Source organism: Manduca sexta, chromosome 26, assembly GCF_014839805.1.
Source record: "Manduca sexta isolate Smith_Timp_Sample1 chromosome 26, JHU_Msex_v1.0, whole genome shotgun sequence".
In the NCBI taxonomy this organism is placed as follows: domain Eukaryota; kingdom Metazoa; phylum Arthropoda; class Insecta; order Lepidoptera; family Sphingidae; genus Manduca; species Manduca sexta.
Genome location: NC_051140.1, coordinates 16564350 through 16586655, shown reverse-complemented (window position 1 = coordinate 16586655; position 22306 = coordinate 16564350). Strand labels below are relative to the sequence as shown.

The window sequence follows — 22306 nt, the reverse complement described above, 5'->3', positions numbered from 1 at the left end:
TGTACAAAAAAAGATCAGCAGAATGCATTAAACACCAAACCATTTCGAAAATGATGAATAAAATGAAACAATTTTAATTTAACTACGGTTAATTAAATCACACACCAGCCACAAGAGAAATATACGCAAACAAATAAACGTAGCTCAAATATCAGCAAGGTTGAACTGGGTGGTATTTGGTTCGTTTAAATCAAAAACAATCACCATGTCATACGAGTTTTAATTACACAATTTAACAGTTCAATCGTGTGTGAATATCACGCACAGTTGCGATTCATTCTGGTATTGAAAAAAAATCAATGTACCTAATAAATGCTGCTAACTGCGGTCAACAAAATAAAGTCAAATAGTTACGATGATCTACATAATGTGAACTTGTTTCTTTATCATACAATTGATCGTCCTTGGACAATGCCTACTAAATTTGGTCGTTTATACGTAGAATTGTCTAGGAAATGTTACGCTACACTATCTACGGGCGGACGTGCGTCAATATATGTAATTCAAACTGTCTTAGGAGCCCTGAGGGTTTTGTTACTGACTGAAGCGAAACCATTGTTAGAAATATATCCATCAATAAACCAACCGTTATTGTACGTAGTTGGATGCTGTTTCGAGGATCATACTATAGAATTTATGTAGACAAAAGGTAAGATGACGGATAAAACAATAGATCCACAATAAGCAACATGAAGAGATAACAAAGAACTTGTGTTGTATGTGTTGAACAACAAGATAAAATTATATTAGACCAGCTTTCGCTCGAGGCTTTGCCCGTGTGAAGAAGTTTCCCGGGATAAAAATCCAGCTATATATATTTTCCGGGAATAGAAAGTAACGGATTTCGGTGAAATTTTGTATGGAGATAGTTAGAGACCCTGTGAATGACATAGGCTATTGTTCATATCGGTAAATTATATAGCAGGCTTTTATCCCGGAAAAACTCTTTCACGCGAGCTAAGTTAAGCTAATACTGAAAATTTATACTTTTCTGTTTTATTACCTATAGAACAGATCTACAAATATTTTAAAATTAGAGATAATTTATAGGCCAGGGGCTGCTACAAACTACCTTGTCTTATGCACTAGTAGGACTTTTTCCGGAAAGAGGCTTACCGGGCGAGTACTTTAATATATAATAAAGTGAAATATTTACAACCAACCGAATATTCTTCCTGGTCCTGGGTTCGAATCCCGGGTCGGGCAAAGTGATATTTGGGTTTTTCTGCTCAGTATCAGCCCGGAGTCTGGAATTTGTGTCCGATATGGCGATAGGCTCGCCCCCTATCACATCATGGGACGGAACATACTTGGCGAAAAGTGGGTGCCCTAGTTGCGCCTCTGCTTACCCCTTCGGGGATAAAATGCGTGATGAATATTCTTGATAATTATTGATATTGATAATTATAGATTAATATTGAAAAGTATAAAGAACTATAATTAGGGACAGATCATTGTTTGCAAAACACAAACAAAATCTAAATGGAAAACGTGTAGTCTATAGTTTCTTTACCAAGTATTCGCCCACTACACTAGATGGTTAATATTAATTAAACTTTAACCCCAAGTAACACGACGCATAATTCAACAGCTTATGGAGCGATCTGCGTTAAGTCTTCCAGTTAATTGAAGTTTGAATTTGTTAAATGAATGCACAAGTGGCATAAGTTTGTTCCGGGATTCCGCATGCTTATAGGATAACATACTATGGAGAATTTCAGTTAAATTATGGAACAAAATGGACGTTTCCAAGCAAAATTGAGCAAAAGCCACACGGAGTATAACTGTTTTTACTATCGTAAGTTTTCTATTACTTTACCCCGATTGAAATCTTTTAAGATGGTTTCTCGTTATATTTATCCCTTACAGAAGAACTACTGAAAGATTTACAATAATTCTCAAAATTATAATTAAAAAACCACAACATTACAAATTATGATGTAAAATAATTTTGAAAAAAGACAGATATGGAAATAAAATTCAACTATAAGTTGTAAGTAAGTACCTCGATTCTAGTTTTAAGTGTCATAGGGTCTTAAGTACACTATACTCTAATATGACATGAACGGTCTGCCGAGATAGATGACCGCAGGTTCGAAACGCAAAGGACATACCTCTGACTATTCGAAGTAATGTGTGTGTAATTAAGCAAACATCGTGTGTTTTACGGTAAATGAAGACATTCTGAGGAACCAACTCGCGCTAGTCCATATGACTAAGGCCTCAACCATATCGGTACTACAGGAGGCCCCTACTTAGCAGTGGTATATAATAAAGGACTGGAGTTATATAAATATCTTGATGGTTTGATTATAATCAGTGGCGGACTTAGGGGGAAGCGAACCGGACAACCGCCTGGCACCTCGCGCAGACACGGGCCACGGAAGGAACCGTGAAGGAACTTTTTTCATCGTTTTATTGAAGAAACTGTTAAAACCGAGGAACTGCCTTCGCCCGGGATCGCATCGGTTAACGCCGCTACTGATTATTATAGCTTAAAATGTATCTCATGGTGTATCACCTGTTCTAGTAGATCGCCGACGGTCTGCGAGACGGGCCGCAGCGTGAACCGGCAGCGCTCGCGGCGCGACGGCAGCGGCACCGTGATCACCGGCAGCCCGCGTCGGTACGTCACCGTCACTTCTGCAACAAACAATGTTTATACGTTAATAAATTGATTTTTAATTATTCTCGATGTACATTTATTAAAATAGCACAATACATTGTAACTTCGGGAGATAGCGACAACCAAAAAAATATCGTGCACGAACGCCATTTGTTTTTAAGTGAAAAATTTACTCCTTCTTTTCTTTATTGTACATGAAATTTAGTGATTCAAGTTTAAAACAATCGTGACCCCCAAACTAGCGTAGTTATCAACAGTCAGTTCGGTTCAATGTTTAAATTTAATCAAAATAAAAAAACAACTATCTGGCCTCCCGATATTGAATTTAAAAGTTCTATCCATAACCTAAAAATCCATCTTCCCACCTACACTAACTACTTATATTCTTTCAATTATGATCCCATTCCAGCACCCCTGATCGATATTAATTTTATACCATCGAAACAATTACGGCAGACGAACGGTTAATTTAAAACGCCCGCCTTGTCGCTAACACCTTAACTCCATCGAATCCCACCCAATCCCCTTTAGTAACTCAATATCAGACAGTCAATCTACCTCCGGAAGTTTGACGAAGAACACATTTGGATGGCAATCTTTGGAAGGTGATTTGTTAAGGTTCTATCTTAGGTGAGAATTCTGTCGTGACTTTTTCTTTGTGCGTTTGTCAGTTTAAAAAAAATCCGCATTGTCGGATTATTTCCTTAGTGGACGCATAGACGTTCTAATTACTGAGGGATGGTGATAATATGATATCATAGATATAAACGATACTATTATTAAGTTTAAATATAATATGTCGTCTTATATAGTTGATATGGAATATTCAAAATAATTCATTAAATTCAGAGCTCGAATTTAGTGGTGAGCAGTTAAGGTCGTTGAAAAAATCACTTGACAGACGATAATTTTTTAACAACTAATTTCTTTAACAATTCAGTCGATGCGTCTATATTAATTTCTATATAAACTTCGTTTCCATTAACTCTTATATCACAATTTTCTATATAGATTTCAAAAGAAATCTTTTTACGCGGTAATATATTTTCCCTGTATCCCGAGCGCGTATTATTAAAATCACGTAAGGTTCGCCCTATGAGGCATAAAGAAAACATGCCCTTGGAGAAAGTGTCCTCCACTCGACGGGTTCTAAGGCCCATTGCTTCCATTGTGTTAGCACTTCAGACGAAGTCGTTTGTCTTCCGCTTAAAGAGAACTCGAAGAACTGTTGCCTTTATGGAGATTGTTGCAACGCGTTGGTAATTTGTATTTTTAGTACATCATTTTTGAAATGGCTTTTGTTTACGGCTTTACTCATCTTGGGATTTTAGGTCTCTGAAAACGCTACAATGATTCTAAATCATTTTTCTATTTAAGGTCAGCGTATAAATTAACTAACGCCTGGAATTTACACATGGCCAATGACTTAGTTCTTATTGTCCGTTTAATTCTAAATCAACATTAAAACTCTTCAACGAGTTAAAATTCTAATATGCTACTGCTGTCATTATTTATTAAAAATAAAATCAACCAACGCTTGGAATTTACACATGACCAATGATTTACTGTCTACTTATTGTCCGTTTAATTCTAAATCAACATTAAAATTCTTCAATGAGTTCAAATTCCAATATGCTACTGCTGCCATTATTTATTAAAAGAAAAAATCAACCAACGCTTGGAATTTCCACATGACCAATGATTTACTGACTCCTTATTGTCCGTCCGCTAAAACGACTTTAAAATACTTCAACGAGTGCAAATTCCAATACGCTACTGTATTTCCGGACGGCGCATAATTCCGCCACCGCACGTGGTCAGTTTAACCTCTCATTATTAAGAATTTGTTCGAAAGTGGGCTACCTCTTTGCGTACGCTGCATCGTCTGAAACGTGCTTGGAATCCACCATCCCCCGGTTCAACCGGTTTATCCGGCAGAACACAAAAGAATGACGGGTCACTACGTGCGGCCAAGACGGACCCAGAACAGATATCATTGAAGCGCAATTTTAGGTTTATTCCGAGTCATTCGTATTCAGAAAGGAGGTAAAATTATTGAGGGAACTTAAGTTCAAATTTTATCATACATATTTGACTATAATAATTTTATAGGGAAAGGGCAAGACTGTGCTGAAAATCAACGCCACACACAGCCGAATTATACAACACTGCATGACACTGAATAACTGCTTCATCATGAGATATTCGATAGAGGCCACAATGTATATGAAAACTAAAAAACAGTATTTGCATACTGCCGTTTCGAGGTCAGAAAAAGATAACACGTGATACGTTCTTGATGAACTGCTATTTACAAAAAACCTTCCATCTTTTACAAATCATAACCTAGTTCAAACTAATTGAAGCCACTAACACCATAGACTTACCAAACGGCAACAAGCCAGTTATTCATCCTATTAGTACAGTTAATACGGAAAGCTGTCGACAAGGCGATAAAGGCCGAATGGTCACCCATACTCCGACACAATAACCGCGCCAGTAGGAACGAAATTGTCTCGTTACGCGGCCGAGCCCGCGCGCCGGACTCCACCTGATTGCCGACGCGCTCCACTTACCAAAGTACAGTCAGCAACAGTCGTCATTGTCATTTTCACATTAATAATTTAATAAATGCAATTATTGTTTGCATACTCCTATTTTTAATAACTTTAATAATACAATTTTACAGATCACAGAGCTATAGATATTTATCACACCATACCGGGCAGAGACTAGTATAATTATTAGTAATATAGAGGTACGAGGACTTACAACACAATACAAAAGAACATCAGTAACGGAATAAATGTCATTTGAATCAATTATTCAGCCAGCGGTACCCATTACCTTCATTTACTGGACAATCCAAAGCAATACGTCCACGAATGTAATACTTCAATACGAATAAACAGATCATTAAACAAAAAGATGGACATGACATGTAAAGCAAACTGCCGTTTTTACGCGACCTGAAATATGATACCGTTCTAAAGCGAAGTTTTCGAGTTATTTGATAACTCGTGCATATAAATTAATTAGATTAATGCACACCGTGAGCCTCGGAAACCGTTGTCGAGTCTACCGCTTGATTTAAATATTTATGACTTTAGAATTCATACTTTAACATGTTCTGAATGTGTCACGCGGAGTATGAAATGAATTTCTGTAGTGAATGTTAAATTTGAGGCGTTTAGTTTCGTGTTGATAATTGAAATGGACATAATTTGTCGCTTAGTGAATAAACGACAAGATAAAATCTGTCTAAAGTAGAGTTTAGAGTTAAAAATACTGCTATTATATTCAGAATTACCTATGACTAGTATTTAAAAAAATTGGTAATATTACTTTAGAGTCTGAGTATTGTTAGACAGGTCTCTCGTAAGTTTTTATACTTGTAGCAAAAGATAATTATATCTTTACGACTTTAGTGCAACCATGTATGTTATTGCTGAGATACGATAAAAAATATAGGAAAATAGTATAACAAAAATCAAATCATACATAATACATCGGATATTTTATCATCAACAAATTAGAACACATAATTGATAAGTTTCACAATACACAGCTTAATTACTGAATTGTCCCACTGATATTGATTTTATTTGAATATATTAATGTGACAAAAAATCACTTAACCACCTAACAATTTCGCGCATGGCTGTACAAAATACTTTGTTAGACTTTCAAGCAGATTAATCGCTCGCTTGAAAGAGACGAACAATAATTTGTTTACGACATATGTCATAAACAGTGAGCGAGGAATAAAATTGGTATTTTTTTATTAAAATATTTTTAGCTATTTTTTGGCTTTTACAACAATTTCAATGTATGCATTCAATAACTTTTAGAACTATCGTCTATACATTATATCTTAGTTGTATTATAGACCAAAATACTCTCCGTCGTCAATATTAAACATTTATGAATTATGTACACAATTTTATGATTCAATTCAAATATTAAACATCCGTTGAAACCTACCGAGTCAATTTCACTCGATAGTCGATATTCAACCCTAGCGGATCTACAGGTGGTTCATTACCGCCTAACCGTATCCTCGGTCTTGTAGACGGTTTACAAACTTTTCCGAAAGTAGTCATTTCCCGTTTGTACAGAAACATTTTTTCATAGCTTGTGCCATTTTCTATTATATAACGACTTTTGGAGAAATGAAATATTTATATACCCTTGCCTGGTTGTGGTAATTTGAAATAATATAATTACAAAATTAATTGTGTAGAATCGATGTTATAAAAAGTTTATTTACTCGTATTATGGTGTAAGATAACATTCGGCATATCCAAAGCTGTGGGTACAAATAAGAGAACCTTTTATAGTATTTAACACTAATTATAACGAACCCAGAAACTCTTCAGACAAAAAATAGGGGACCGGCCTATGCTTGATTTTGTGCATTATTTTATATGTAATGGCTTTTAATACGAAAAAGGAACACTTCTGCGAAAACTGCATAAAAATTGGTTAAAAAATGAGCGGGTAATTCATATTTAAAATATTGTAATGAGCAAAAGTGGGCGCGATGTGGGGATATCGCTTCATCTCTTTCTTTCGCACGCGTTGTAATTCCCGATGACGTCACATGTGGGTATTTCGTCTCTTTTCTGTTTCTTGTTAATTACCCCTTCCACCGAAATTCAAAGACTTATAACTTGTTGATTTTTCACCGGATTTTAATAATTTCTTCTGTGTTATAATATATAAAATGTAAATATTTGATAATTGTTAAGAACAAAAATGAGTCCGGTACCCTATTAAACCTATAACAATTTACTCCACTTTGTTAGCAAAATACAACGCGTCAAACGACTTGCTCTCTCACCAATCTATTACTATAATAATGCATATTTAAAAACGCTGTTTCTTGCGTCTTGAGGCGTTGTATTTATTATGCGTGTACGAAGCATAAACGGCGGGTGCGCACCACACCGCGCCGCGCCGCGTCGCACATGTGGGCAGACGTTGTAATTGCCCTGTCACTTTCCTAATTATCATCGCACCCACATTCTCTCCAATGTTTGATTAATAGATATCACTTTTGCATGCGATTTTATTTAAATTTTTCATCTGCATTCATCTTAAAAAGTAAAATTATCAGATTCAGGTTACATTGTAAATGTAATTATTGTGAAAACATTTTACGTGTATGATATGCAAATGTATATTGATGGACATGCGATTATGTTTATGATACGCTGTACTTTGCATATTAATTTAATATAGCTAAGTATTGTGTCACGCGTCTAATAAAACGCATGCAGTTGACCAAACCCAGGCTGAGTTGTGACGAACTAGGAATTAAACCATGTACGCACTTTCAAATAGATACATCTAGAATGTTTGAATTGTGACGGACGGAAATTAGAAATTAAACACCAAAATAGACTTAACATGTTTTTTTAAACGGCCGTACTTCTTTGAAAGTAAATGACTGAATCTTTTTTCTTTACGAACCGTGGCGGTTTATTAATCATAACACATATATCTAGCATTATTCCCGAAGAGGTTTGCAGGGGTGCAATCAGGACACCCACTTTTCGCCAAGTGTGTTCTATGCTGTAATAGGGGGAGAGCCTATCACCATATTGAGCACAAATTCAAGACTCCGAGCTGATAGTGAGCAAAAAAACCCAAATAACACTTTTCCTGACCCGGGATTCGAACCTAAGACCTCAGAGCGCTGCCGTACCTTATTAATTACTATTCCTTTTAAAAATACATATACAAACGTCGATACGAATTATTCATCACAATACAATTAACGTCCACACAGAACGCACAAGTTTTATTACAGCGACCTTTTTCGTTGTTCACAGTATTTGACGTTAATATAATTAGTACTACTCCAAAGTTTACGTAACAAACTTTGACAGCGCGTACACCGCTATATGAAGTGCAATTGTTCTGTACGTAACAAACAATACCTCTGACAACAAAGGCTCCTCAATTCATTTTCCTTCGTATGACAGAATTTGAACGATATTGGATCGTGATATTTTAGGAAGAAATTGTTTGCTGAGTTGTTCATGTTTATTTGTTTTAGACCATTGAATCTATGACCATTAATGATTTAATACTGAAAACTACTTTTATGACATTTAATTGTAGTCATTATTTTTTTTCCTATTATTTATTATGAGACTGGGTAACATCTCGTTTTTAATCAGGCAAGCGACATTCGCAGCTCACTAAGTTGAATTAAACACACAGCTAAAATTTACAAAGATATTGTTGTTCCATCTATATGATTTCTAACAAAAAAATCATATTAAACAATCTAATAAATGTAATTGCTGGTTACCAACTACATCAACTTTTTTTTTATTTGTAAAATTCCTTCCATCATTCAGCTCGGCACATAATTTATCATTGCCAAAACCCAGTTTGTATAAACCGTCTAAGTCTGCACTGGCCCATCGCCAACTTACTTGTAATGGTATTTTTATAACCATGTCGAAACTAACGCGAAATTTTGTTAGTAAAGTAGCGACGGTAGCTACGACGAAGAATATGGAAAAGAACTAAGGTTTCAGACGTGAGATGAAAGAGCTTTAGAATTTTTAATATGCATATAGAGACTTGGTTATTAGGTAGAGATCGCTATTAGACGTAGTGTAGGACGCCCTGCTAAACGATGGACCTAGGACTTGAAAAAAGGGGCGGGTCACTACCCAGGGGCCTTATTCTCTATTCCGCACGTTATTTTAACAGTGCTTAACAAGCACGTAACACAACGCATCATGTTTAGGACTATAGAAATTTGGCTTACAGAATACCATTCCACGCACATTTCTCGAAGATAACATGACACGGCCGCGTTACGCGTTTACACTATCATACAGAATAAGGGCCCTGGATGTGGGTTTCTCAAGACCAGGATGGTTGGCGCTCACATAGGCAGACCTAGGTTCAGCTGACGATGACAGGCTGATTGATGTAGAGGCTTAAGTCTACACTACAACAACAATAGAGACAGATAGCCACACAATGGACTCTCCTCCGCGCATAGTGGTCAAATTTGTGAGAGTAATGGCCAGCCCAACCCTTATTGTCTATGAAACTCGAAGTACACGCAATGTAAACCAAAGACAATTTTGTAGTAAAAAATATTTTCACACAATCTCCGAACACATCGCTCGTCATTTCCGTTAGATATTAGCATTCGAAATATAAAATATAAATCGAATATCAGTAATAATATTTAAAAGGAAAATATATTTCTCTTTGAGTGTTGAACGGATTTGCGCTTTGTTTGAACATAAAGGCGCAACGGGTTTTTTGATATATGGACCCTTATCCTATTACAGTGTTACATTTGGGAAATAAGCATATGTCTGTGTTAAAGATTAATCTTTTTACAGCAAATTCCATGTTAACGCTTCGGGGTATTGTTTTGTTGACATCGTTAAATATTGCTCTTTTCGAATATAAAGTATGGGAGCAAAGCTTGATGAGGCGTATATTTTAACAGATTTTTTATTAAAAACGACGACTTTCTACATACTTAAATTTTACTAACTCCTATAAATTTAAGGTTTAATTTAGTACATAATGAAAAAACTATTAATTTAAACAAAATTATATTCAAGATCACATTTCCAGCCGCATCTATAAAATATTTATTTTTAACACTAGCTTAGCTACTTATATTGGTTTGTTACTTTTTATCCTGGAACTATAATTAATCCGGAGCTTTATAAACATTTATTACATTATTCAGTACTTTCCTCAAACTCCCCGGTGAATCCACAAACCCCGGCGCCATGGTAACTATCCATAAATTAATCGAAACATAATATCTCCAAACACGTATTAATTACAAGGATTTCGGCTTATTTATTATGTACTCAACGTAGTGATCTGATAGATTATCAGTGTAGTTGTTAATTGGAACAATTTCTGTTCGTTTGGGTTTCTGTTAATAATTAATTTAACAATGTAGGGACGAAATTGTAATTCCTTGGAATATAATGCCATATTAAAATAATATAAACTCTAAAATAACGTTAACTATTACATCTAACTTCCATCTATTTATGTTATTTCTAAACTTAGGCAAGCAACTAAAAGCGTATAAAATTATCATTTAAATTTTATCTTACTTTTTTCACCACGAAGCACCTAAAATAATCACTTAAATTATTTTACTAAATGACTCCTAATCGTGAACACATCGAATCATTGACTGCTCGCATATACCACTCACGATTTCACCGCAATTTATCAACGATCTTAAGAATCTTCGTTCGCACGTCGGCGTCGTTTGATAAAATTCAATTACAAATACTATACATAGAAGAAACGCACGCAATATCACATAACTATATTTCATTAACACTATTATAATTAAACATTCTTATAAAGTTGTATAATAAAAGTTACAATTATTACGACGCTATCACTTTCGATTTATAATAAGTTAGCACAGTATAGAATTTAGTACAAATTAAGTTTAGTAAGAACAAAGAGGATTAATGTTTTTAGAAATTTTACTTCTTTAAACAGTTCGGTCAGACCACAGTATGGAGATCTATTTGCTATCATCCATCAGATTAAAATCAATAATCACATACACAGTTTTGATCCCATATATAGATTTTTAAAGACTATCAGGAACTAAAAAGAATTTCTGACCCGACCACATCAAAGCCCCAAACAAATCATTATCCAACAAACATACTAATTCTGGTGTTCATCCCCCTTATTACACATGACGCCATAGTAATTATCAAATTATCATTCAGTTAGTCAAAGCCACAAACCGGCTAGAATTTCGCTGGTAAAATTATTGACTACTAAAACCAAATGCGGTCTATTCATTCAACAATTTAAATAGGTAGCGAATAGTCTGCATAATATGTAGGACATTAAATTAATAAGTAAGGTAAAATAACTTTCACAATATAATAGTTACACTGTGTTCAATTCCAGGATATTAAGTAGCTGGAAGTTAATGCAGAACTTGCTTCACCTGTTTGCCAAATTTCATTGAAATCTGAACAGTAGTTCTGTGTTTACTTCTAACAATGTTAAACACATTTTTACATCAATAATTAATTTTAATATAAAATAGGATTTGCAAGTTGTGCGGTGTAATTTGTAACAAGGTAATTGTACGAGCCCTTCGACATGGCTCACGCATATCCATAAAAGGGTTGCGTGCTAAACGCATTAGGCGCGGTTATAACTTCGTAGAAAGGACAGACTTATTGATGAAATTACTTTGTTTAAATGAATGTTCTCGTTTTAGTAATGACGGCATGTATAGGCTGTGAATTGGATCGTCCCTGGTTTGAGTTGCAAGTCAAGCTTCAATTTGTAATTTTTTTAACTTGATTTTCCCGGGTTTTAATGCCCAAGTGCGGGTTGTGATCAGATACTGTGAAACTATATCTCGCACCAACCGATAAAAGTGGGATTAAATAAAGAATCTCAACTCTGTCTGTATAAAATCTAGGTTCCTTTAAAGATAACGACTTAATATTAATGGAATTCTAGTTTCTATAAAACTAAACCATAATTGGTTTTACCGGTCCGTAAAAACATTACAGTTGTGGCTTTATCTTGTTAACAGTAATTAAAACATACTGCGGCTGAAAATTGTTAGCACTGCTCTATTTGCTAGACCGCAATCGTACAGTTTAGTAGATAACCAACCTAGAATATATCCGCAGGTATTTTAAAACGCATATTTCTAAACGAATCTTCACCTCAATTGAATTTGTCCTAAAAGTTAACAAACTGATGTATTAGTTTCATGATTTAGTTAGGTTTATATAGATTGAAGAATATTCAAGATATAAATGCAATTTATCGTAAAAATAATTCAATAAAGAAAATGTATTACACATGGCTTCGCTCATTGAATAAATATAACCTCCTTGTATAGTTTCACATAAATATGTATCCATTTTTAATAAATTCTATAATGTTATCTTACTTCTTACTAAAACGCAGCAACCGCTAATCGTATTAGGATGAAGTTATACACACGGATTGACCGCGTTCCTGGTTTAACATATAGGCTACCTTTTATCCCGGCCATTTGTTACCATGGAATATAGTTGTTTTTTTTTATCTGATTTTTAAATAGGTGGGGCTATGGATTGCTACAGTGATCTAGAGATTTTAGTAGCCGCGAAAAAAAACCTAGTAATTATATAAAGTTGATGATGCTCAATAAAGCCTTATTAATAAAAACGGTTGTAACCACTCACGTCGGATCTATAGTAAAAAAAGACTAAGAAATAGTAATTTTGTGGGACAAGCTTACATTATGATTAGTTTATTCTTATTCGAATCAGCTGTTTATAAGTAACATTTATCACTGAACGTTAGGCAACGTGTGAGCATAAATAACAACTGTATGACTGGCTCATATCGTCATTTAAATACGTAACTGAACGATCAAAGTGCATAATTATAAAAATTTAATTCTAAATACAATGCCAAAATAAAAACTCCAATCGTATTAATTAAATCAAACATATTTTCATACAATGTTGTACATTATAAAGTAACGTACGTTCTCACAAACAGATTTAACAGTATCTAGAGATTATAAAGATATGGTTTTTCTATTATAATCTCTCAATTATATCAGTAATTGATATACAATATACAAATATAATTTGCATCATAAATTCGATACACCACGTTTTTAATTGCATTGTAGTAATCTTTATTAACGTGGAAATTATACAAATAGAACATCGTATCACATACTGCCTCGACATCCTCGAACATCGACTGCCTCGGTGGCGTAGTTGTATTGCATGTCCGGTACAATAGCGCTCTGAGGTCCTGGGTTCGAGTCCCGGGTCGGGCAAAGTGATATTTGGGTTTTTCTGCTCAGTATCAGCCCGGAGTCTGGAATTTGTGCCCGATATGGCGATAGGCTCGCCCCCTATCACATCATGGGACGGAACATACTTGGCGAAAAGTGGGTGCCCTAGTTGCGCCTCTGCATACCCCTTCGGGGATAAATGCGTGATGTTATGTATGTATGTATGTATGTAGAACATCGTATACTAGAACAAATCTATAAAACCCTCCGATATATCATTCTAAATATTAGACAAAGTAAAGTGCAGAATAAATGTCCCGATGACCGCCGAGCGCGCACCTGCGGTGATCCGCCACAATTCAACATGATTTATTCGGGGTCACGGATATGAGGGATGCATGTTTCTTGCGATAACTTCTTCATTTTTCTGACTCAGGATTGTAATTTCTTGTTTAATCTGTGTGTTTAAACCATAAAAAACGTTTAGTGACTACCTGTAGTGTTTGGTTTGAAATTAATTGCAATAGTAAAAAACATCGTTGGTTGTAAGCGGTAGGTGTTTTCACAATCAATAGAGATCTTGTTTTGATTTTCGTCTCGCCGTAATTTACGGCCGAGAAATGAGCTCTATGACATTATGATAATAAATAAGCTCGATAAATGCAAGTGCCTTAGAGCCCACCCTTATACCGTTGGAAATAATAAAGCCCATTTTTAACTTATAACTACGATTATTAAAACAAGAAACTAAATTACTCGAAATTAATATATTGAATCAATTTACTTAAAAAATATTTTTGGTATTTCTATACAATTAAGCTTCATAAATAGAAATTAGAATGATTAAGTATTATTAAGTACTTGAGGCCTATGAAGCCCAGTTTCGGCTGTTATGCGGTTAAACGGCATTTGGCGTACTAGTTAATTGATATTTCAATAGACAAAGCCCTTTAAATTGTCACAGTAGATTGATATCACGTGGAGTGATGCTTTAAATTATGACATATGTCTTGTAAAGTTTATTCCACTGACAGTTCATTCATTTCACGCTGTTAATTGATGTCACAGCTAACAAACACCAGTGTTAAATTATTGAAAAAAAATATGAGCCGTGGACAAACAATATACTGCCATGCAATTATACTTTTAGTTCGAAAACGTTTCAACACGTTGTTTAAACAAATGGCGCGTTTTGAATTAATTAACTTTATAGTTTGTTTTGTCATCCATGACAACAAACATTCGTTCAACATTAACGTTTTCAAACGTTACAACAGTTATTTTGTTTTTGTAATAATACAAATTTATTTTCTTTATAAATTTTTGTCCTCAACTTACTTGTCTAAGGATTGATGTGAAGTTTGCACACTCACATTAGGCCAGCGTGTTGAACTAAACCCTCTAAATAGTAGTGGTGGCCCGTGCTCAGCAGTGGGACAGTATATGTATGGGCTGATATATTTTATTATTATATTAATTTTAATCCGGGCACGACAAAGTAACGTACCACACCTATAAAAACACAGTTCAATCCAATAAACATTTTCATCTGTTAGACACATATAAGGATTAAACTTCCGTGGTAGCAATAATTATGCTAGTCTGCAAAGCATACTGCACTCATTGCGACTCAAAGCGATGAAATAAAAAAGGAGATCACTGAGATATCAGGCGGACAACAATCTAGCATCAGTAAATCTTAGAAAATAGTTCTTGGAATTGCGTCTACGAATTAGACCACAGAATGTAGAACAATCTCGAACAGCAATGACCAATATAGTTTAGACTACAATAATCTAGATAACATCTTACAAATGATTCTAAAGTCTATGCTCAAGGACATAACCACAAGGCTAAATATAGTGAAAATGATTTTGCAAAGTGCCTATATATTGTTCATGCAATTCCTAACCTTATGAATGACACTAATTTACAAACAGAAGACGTAATTAAACCCATAAAAATGACTCTTACGACCTTGGAAAAGTCTATTAAAGTCCCATTCATTTACACCTAAATCGTTTGAACCCGGGTAGGCGTTTGAAGCGGGCTGCATTCTTATCCCTGTAAAGCCGGGTAATAAAATCCGGATGGGACACCCATTGTCACCGCACCTTTGTCAGTCTCCACAGGTTTACGATCGGGATGTGTTGATACATCAGTTTTAGAGCTAACAGTGCAATACTTTATAGAGCGGGTTTACGAGAAAATATTTCTCAAACGATAAAATATTGTATGTCGCCAATTGGGTTTTTATTGGAGCCTATTTTTAAGGATATTGGATTTGGTTGATCAAAATAATTATTGTATTCAGCCAGATTTCGTTGAACTGGATAATATTGGTTATAAAATTTAATAAAATCTAACACAAATAAAATAATTATACTAAAATCGTTAATCCGTTTTTTTTTAAAACATTCAATGAATACGCAATCTACTTAAGGCGATACCTCAAGGTCCATTTTCATACATTTTGTTTCACCTTTAATCTGGGTAACTAAACAAGTATTGGCAAGTAAAGAATTTAAATTCACGTCTAGTTAGTGATTAGTTCTCGCAGTTGAAAGAAAAACGTAAAAATAATTAATAATCATGGATATTTCGGCCTTTAAAATTTCGTCATATTAAATTTTAAAGGCAGAAATATCCATGATTATTAATTTTTTACGTGCTTCACTAACTAACTTTACTTACTTGTTTAGTTACCCAGATTAAAGGTGAAACAAAATGTATGAAAATGGACCTTGAGGTATCGCCTTAAATGAAAAGAAATCTGAATTAGCATTACCTTGCTAAATGGAAAACGGAAAGTGAAATTACTGCTGCTCATTTCCGGAACCGTAAAACGGGACGCAACATTTTCAAATAAAAACTATTTAGGAGAAATAACACTCGATTTAAAAATGGAATCTGATTTGTATTTGATACTGGACGAACATAATAACCACCACAAAAAAGTGACAAACGTTTTCCACGAAGGTTGGAGCCATAACAGGACTGTAATCTATCTATATCTATACTATTATATAAAGCTGAAGAGTTTGTTTGTTTGTTTGTTTGTTTGTTTGTTTGTTTGAACGCGCTAATCTCAGGAACTACCAGTCCAAACTGAAAAATTCTTTTTGCGTTGGATAGCCCTTTGTTCGTGGAGTGCTATAGGCTATATATCATCACGCTATACCCAATAGGAGCGGAGCAGTAATGGCTGATCTCAGGAACTACCGGTCCAAACTGAAAAATTCTTTTTGTGTTGGGTAGCCCTTTGTTCGTGGAGTACTATAGGCTATATATCATCACGCTATACCTAATAGGAGCGGAGCAGTAATGGCTAATCTCAGGAACTACGGATTCGAACTGAAAAATTATTTTTGTGTTGAATAGTCCTTTGTTTGTGGAGTGCTCTTAGTTATATATCATCACGCTATGACCAATAGGAGCGGAGCAGTAATGAAACATGTTGCAAAAACGGGGACAATTTATTACTTTTGAGAGCTTCCGTTGCGTGCGCTGCGTAAACGGTTAAAGTTATGCAACAATGATGTATCACGGGATTGTTCCTCTTAAAAAGTTCTAAAAAATATATTATAAAACAAAGTCCCCCGCTGCATCTGTCTGCCTGAACGTCTTGAACTCAAAAACTACCCAACGTATTAAGATGAAATTTGGTATGGAGACAGTTTGAGACCCCGGGAAGAACATAGGGTCCCGGGAAACTACTACTTTCATAACGAAAAACTTTAGCCTGAAAAACTTTATAACGCGGGCGGAGCCGCGGGAAAAGCTAGTACTATTATATAAAGCTGAAGAGTTTGTTTGTTTGTTTGTTTGTTTGTTTGTTTGTTTGTTTGTTTGAACGCGCTAATCTCAGGAACTACCGGTCCAAACTGAAAAATTCTTTTTGCGTTGGATAGCCCTTTGTTCGTGGAGTGCTATAGGCTATATATCATCACGCTATACCCAATAGGAGCGGAACAGTAATGGCTAATCTCAGGAACTACCGGTCCAAACTGAAAAATTCTTTTTGCATTAGATTGCCCTTTGTTTGTGGAGTGCTCAAAGTTATATATCATCACGCTATACCCAATAGGAGCGGAGCAGTAATGGCTAATCTCAGGAACTACCGGTTTGAACTGAAAAATTCGTTTTGTGTTGGATAGCCCTTTATTTGTGGAGCGCTATAGGCTATATATTATCACGCTATGACCAATAGGAGCAGAGCAGTAATGAAACATGTTGCAAAAACGGGGAAAAATTATTAGTTTTGAGAGCTTCCGTTGCGTGCGCTGCGTAAACGCTTAAGGTTATAGCTTAAGGTCCTTTTTTCATACATTTTGTTTCACCTTTAATCTGGGTAACTAAACAAGTATTGACAAGTAAAGAATTTCGTCGTATTAAATTTTAAAGGCCGAAATATCCATGCATATTAATTATTTTTACGTTTTTCTTTCAACTGCGAGAACTAATCACTAACTAGACGTGAATTTAAATTCTTTACTTGTCAATACTTGTTTAGTTACCCAGATTAAAGGTGAAACAAAATGTATGAAAATGGACCTTAAGCTATAACCTTAAAGTTATGCAACAATGATGTATGACGGGATTGTTCCTCTTAAAAAGTTCTAAAAAATATATTATAAAACAAAGTCCCCCGCTGCATCTGTCGGCCTGAACGTGTTAAACTCAAAAACTACCCAACGTATTAAGATGAAATTTGGTATGGAGATAGTTTGAGACCCTGGGAAGAACATAGGCTCCCGGGAAATTACTACTTTTATAACGGAAAACTTTAGCCTGAAAAACTTTATAACGCGGGCGGAGCCGCGGGCAAAAGCTAGTAAATTATATGAGTCCTCTCCTCCAACGTGAGGAATTCACTTAAGAGGATCATGCAAGTGAAAAATTCCTCTGCACACAGCCACTGCTCGAGCAATCGAGGCAAAATGTCATCACAGCGTAATTCTTTTCTCTCGTATTCAAAAATGTCTGGTATTCTACAAGAACTATATTATATAGGATCTGGGTAGAAATTTTAAAGTTCGTAAGAAATATTGTTGGTAATAATAACTTTCCAGAACATGTAGGTTTCCAATTTTTTCACCTGGCACAATAAATTATTATTTATCTACCATGTATCGTTTCATTTATTTATGACTACTTGACTTGCCAAAGACAGTACCATCCGTATATGATGTCGATTAACCGAAGATGTTCCATCCGTCTAAGATCGATAGAAATATGCTATTACTAAATATATGTCTACTGACCCCAGAACATCACTCACAGAAAGAAGCTACCACAATGAGTCTGTCCACCACGTGATCGTTAAATACTTTAGGTACTTTCCCATTATCTTCTGATTCATTACTACAGACCAGAGAGTTTATTGCTGGACACAAATGTATTCTCCACTAATTACATTATACAACAATGTGAAACAGAGAATACTTGACTTACATACAAACTACGAAACTGTTCAAAAGTTTCTAACACCATTAGAACAGTGTATAGGAAATGGAAGGTAATTTTACCGTGATATATTCCGGTATTTAAAGGGTACCGGGACAATTTCATGATCGTGCTCCTACCCTATTCATACCTCCATAAATTATATTCTTATTAAAGCGCTCCGCCCAGGAACACGGCGCGCTAACCGTATTGTTAGAAGCTAACTTTCGAAATGTTTAATACATAGAAAAATTAAACATAACACTGCTACATTATTTTATGTATAATTTGGTTGTTAATTTTTTTTATTGTTTATTTGAAAGATTGGACGCTATCGTAATTTTTACAAATAACTTCCCATTTTTTATTAACGCCGACGGAAATAAAGGGGTGTTATAAGTTGAAGGCATCGATTGAAGGTATGTATTTGTGTGACTATATAGAAATATAATTATAGCCAAGAACAGAAGTTTTCGGCTATAATTTATGAGTATCATCAGGTCATTAACTAGGTACTTTCATAATTCCGATTGATTTGAAATTTGGTGCACTGCTACTTACGTTGTATTTCTATAACGTCGCAGCCTTGAGTCGGCGGAATAAATAACTCTTCGGAAACTGATATTACAGGAGGTATTTTTTTTTATTTATTTCATTTATAAAAACGAGTCGTGTGACAAATCTGCCAGTTAATAATAATTTTATTTATTTATTTTATTTTGCACTTTATATACATAATAAGTATATCGGCGGACTTAATGCCAAAGGCATTCTCTCCCAGTCAACCTAAGGGTGGTGCAGAGATAAATAAGGTAGGCGCATAAGGATATTTAATAATACATAAACATACATAAAAGTAACTATAATGTATAACTATATTAAATACAAACATAATATAAGTAATATTATAAATACATAAATATATAATATGTACTCGTATATACTAATAATATAAAGTTTAGAATTAAAGTGACAACTCTTCTGCTTCTTTTAACAAAAGCTGCCGTACTCTCCTTTTGAAGGCAAGCCGAGAAGTATTATCTATAATTATCGGTAAGTATTATCGATAATTATCTTCACATTAAAGTTTAAACCCTAAATTCAGATAAATTTAGTATTGTATTTACAGTAAACAAGAGTACTTAATGCTTAATTAATAAAATATAAACATCCAAATTTTTTACAGCGTATTACCGATCACAATAATTTATTCTTAATTGCATTAAATATTACCAAACAAAAAAAGCTTACAAAAACAAACCATCGCCCACAAAACGAGCACGACACGCGATCGTAAAATGATGACGTGGCTCAAATATTTCCACGGAACACGTCGAAATATGGCGCGTAACTTCGTACTCATGTCATAATATCCCCACTACACTCCCACCTTTGATATTAACACGTTCTCTAAACGAGTCGAGTGGGCGTGCTGTTCGCGAGGTTTCCTCGCGGATTTTCCATATGAATATGCTCGTGCAATTCATTCGTATATAAACTGCAACAGCCGATGCTGCGACTGAATGAAAAGTCTTGAAACTTAAAAAGTTTAAAAACACTTCATATTTATAAAAATTATGATATACATTTTTGTTTCATAGAAATAAACAGGACATCATCCAAAGTCTATTAATAACTTATAAATACCTTATTTTAGGCAAAGGCGCACTCTTCATTCTTAAAAAAGGGACTTATCCTTCCCGGTTTATTAATGAAGTGATAAGGAATAGACTTAGCTTACGCTAGCTAGTTCTGAAGTAAGTACAGACAGTAAATTTTGTACTATAATAGTAAATTTCCCGAGTTAATCATACGACTGGTACCTTGTTATCGCGTTCGAGAATTCGTTAGCTTCACGTCTCAAGCAGGAGCGGATTAGTTCTGCAGATCTTTGTCTCCACAGACGGTAAAAGACGGGTATTACCCACACAATAGCTTTGTATCTTTCGATAGAATTATCCTTTGTAAGGTTTTGTTCAGGACATTCTCCGTATCCACGGTTTTTATTTTATGGTATAATAAATAAATCATAATTCTAAACATATACATTAAGTACATATGCTTACAATACGCCTACACTTGTTGATTAATTGCCAACCCTAATGCGAGTAAGGTATAATTTAGGGCGTGATTTACGTAAAATACAGCCAATTGTATACCTCGTAAAGTATGTTTCCCGGCCCTATTTACATTGCATTTTAATCTCAGTAACATAAATCTGCAATATTGGGGTAGACATTTTTAATGATAAACGCAAATTGGTTCACAAAATTGTTGTTTTTCTTTAAAAGTTAAACGTTCGGTAATTGACGTGCTATTAAGGGGACACAATGCATTTTCAGGAGGTTCAGAAACAATACCTTTTGAGGCTTTTGTAGTTTGCTCGTTGAAATGCGCGTAATTAAAATCTCTACTATAGTCGAGGAAATTTTCAGTTGCAGTTACGCATAAACGTAATTATATTCCCATTTAGTGTTTAAACGGTTTGCTCGTGAGGGTATTGCACCTACAAACGAACATCACGTTAAAGGGAAACATAATATGTTAGTAGTTTTTAACTACTAACATATTAAAAACAAAAGAGAGTAACTGAAATATAGGATTCAGATTCAACATCGAAGTCTAATCAGAATAGTGATATATTGTCTCTGTATACTTCATCATTAATTAAAAATATCCGTGTGCCCTAAAATTTTAACCGCACATTATAGGTAAAAAAAAATCGCAAACACTATTGCGCGCCAAAGGCAAGCAAAGTGAGGAAACCTGCATACAATTAGAATAATGATGAATGGTGCACACATTGCGTAGTGCGTAACAACCGGCACCTGTCATGTCCATATGTCATAAACCACGGCGCAATGAGCGTACAGGTCGCCTTAGGACATTTTTGCAAAAATCATATAATCGTACTATATTTAATTTAGAAAAAAAAAAGAATTTATTAAACAATTCTGATATTCTTCTTAAATAATGCATGTGTCAGAACCTGTCGATTACTCCAAACGCAATAGAGGTACTTGGAAAGTAGGTAAACAATAGTTAACGTGACATAGAACTCAGCAAAAAATATGTTAATGGTCAAAAGTCAAAACAATTATATTTTAATAACACAGCATAGCCATGCCTTCTTTACCAATAACGAAATAATTTACGAAAAAATTCGCAGCGGAACAGGAACTCTATAAAAACATGATAGAAATAAAATTTCGAATAATGTTGCGTTATTTAAATTATAATATCAATTCCTAACCCCTGTTAACTGTAAAGACCATGAAACAGGAGATCCGCCGGCTGTTCCTTCCGTCATCGACATTTCCATTGAGAAAGCAGCGTCTAGTATAATTATTAGAAACGAGAGCGAAGCGATTTCCGAGGCGGTTGGCACAACAATTAGACAGTATGTGCGTTGTCCGTGCGACAGACGA

At 34.8% G+C, this 22306-nt stretch overlaps 1 protein-coding gene across 2 annotated transcripts in view; it reads right to left on the bottom strand.

Annotated features, from left to right (window-relative positions):
* Positions 1–22306, bottom strand: part of LOC115452728 (calcium uniporter protein, mitochondrial) — a 180337-nt gene that overhangs the window by 22339 nt on the left and 135692 nt on the right. For both annotated transcript variants that reach the window (XM_037443561.1, XM_037443562.1), the window contains one exon: positions 2522–2643. In XM_037443561.1, coding sequence (XP_037299458.1) covers positions 2522–2643 — 122 coding nt within the window. The remainder of the gene's footprint in view (positions 1–2521; positions 2644–22306) is intronic.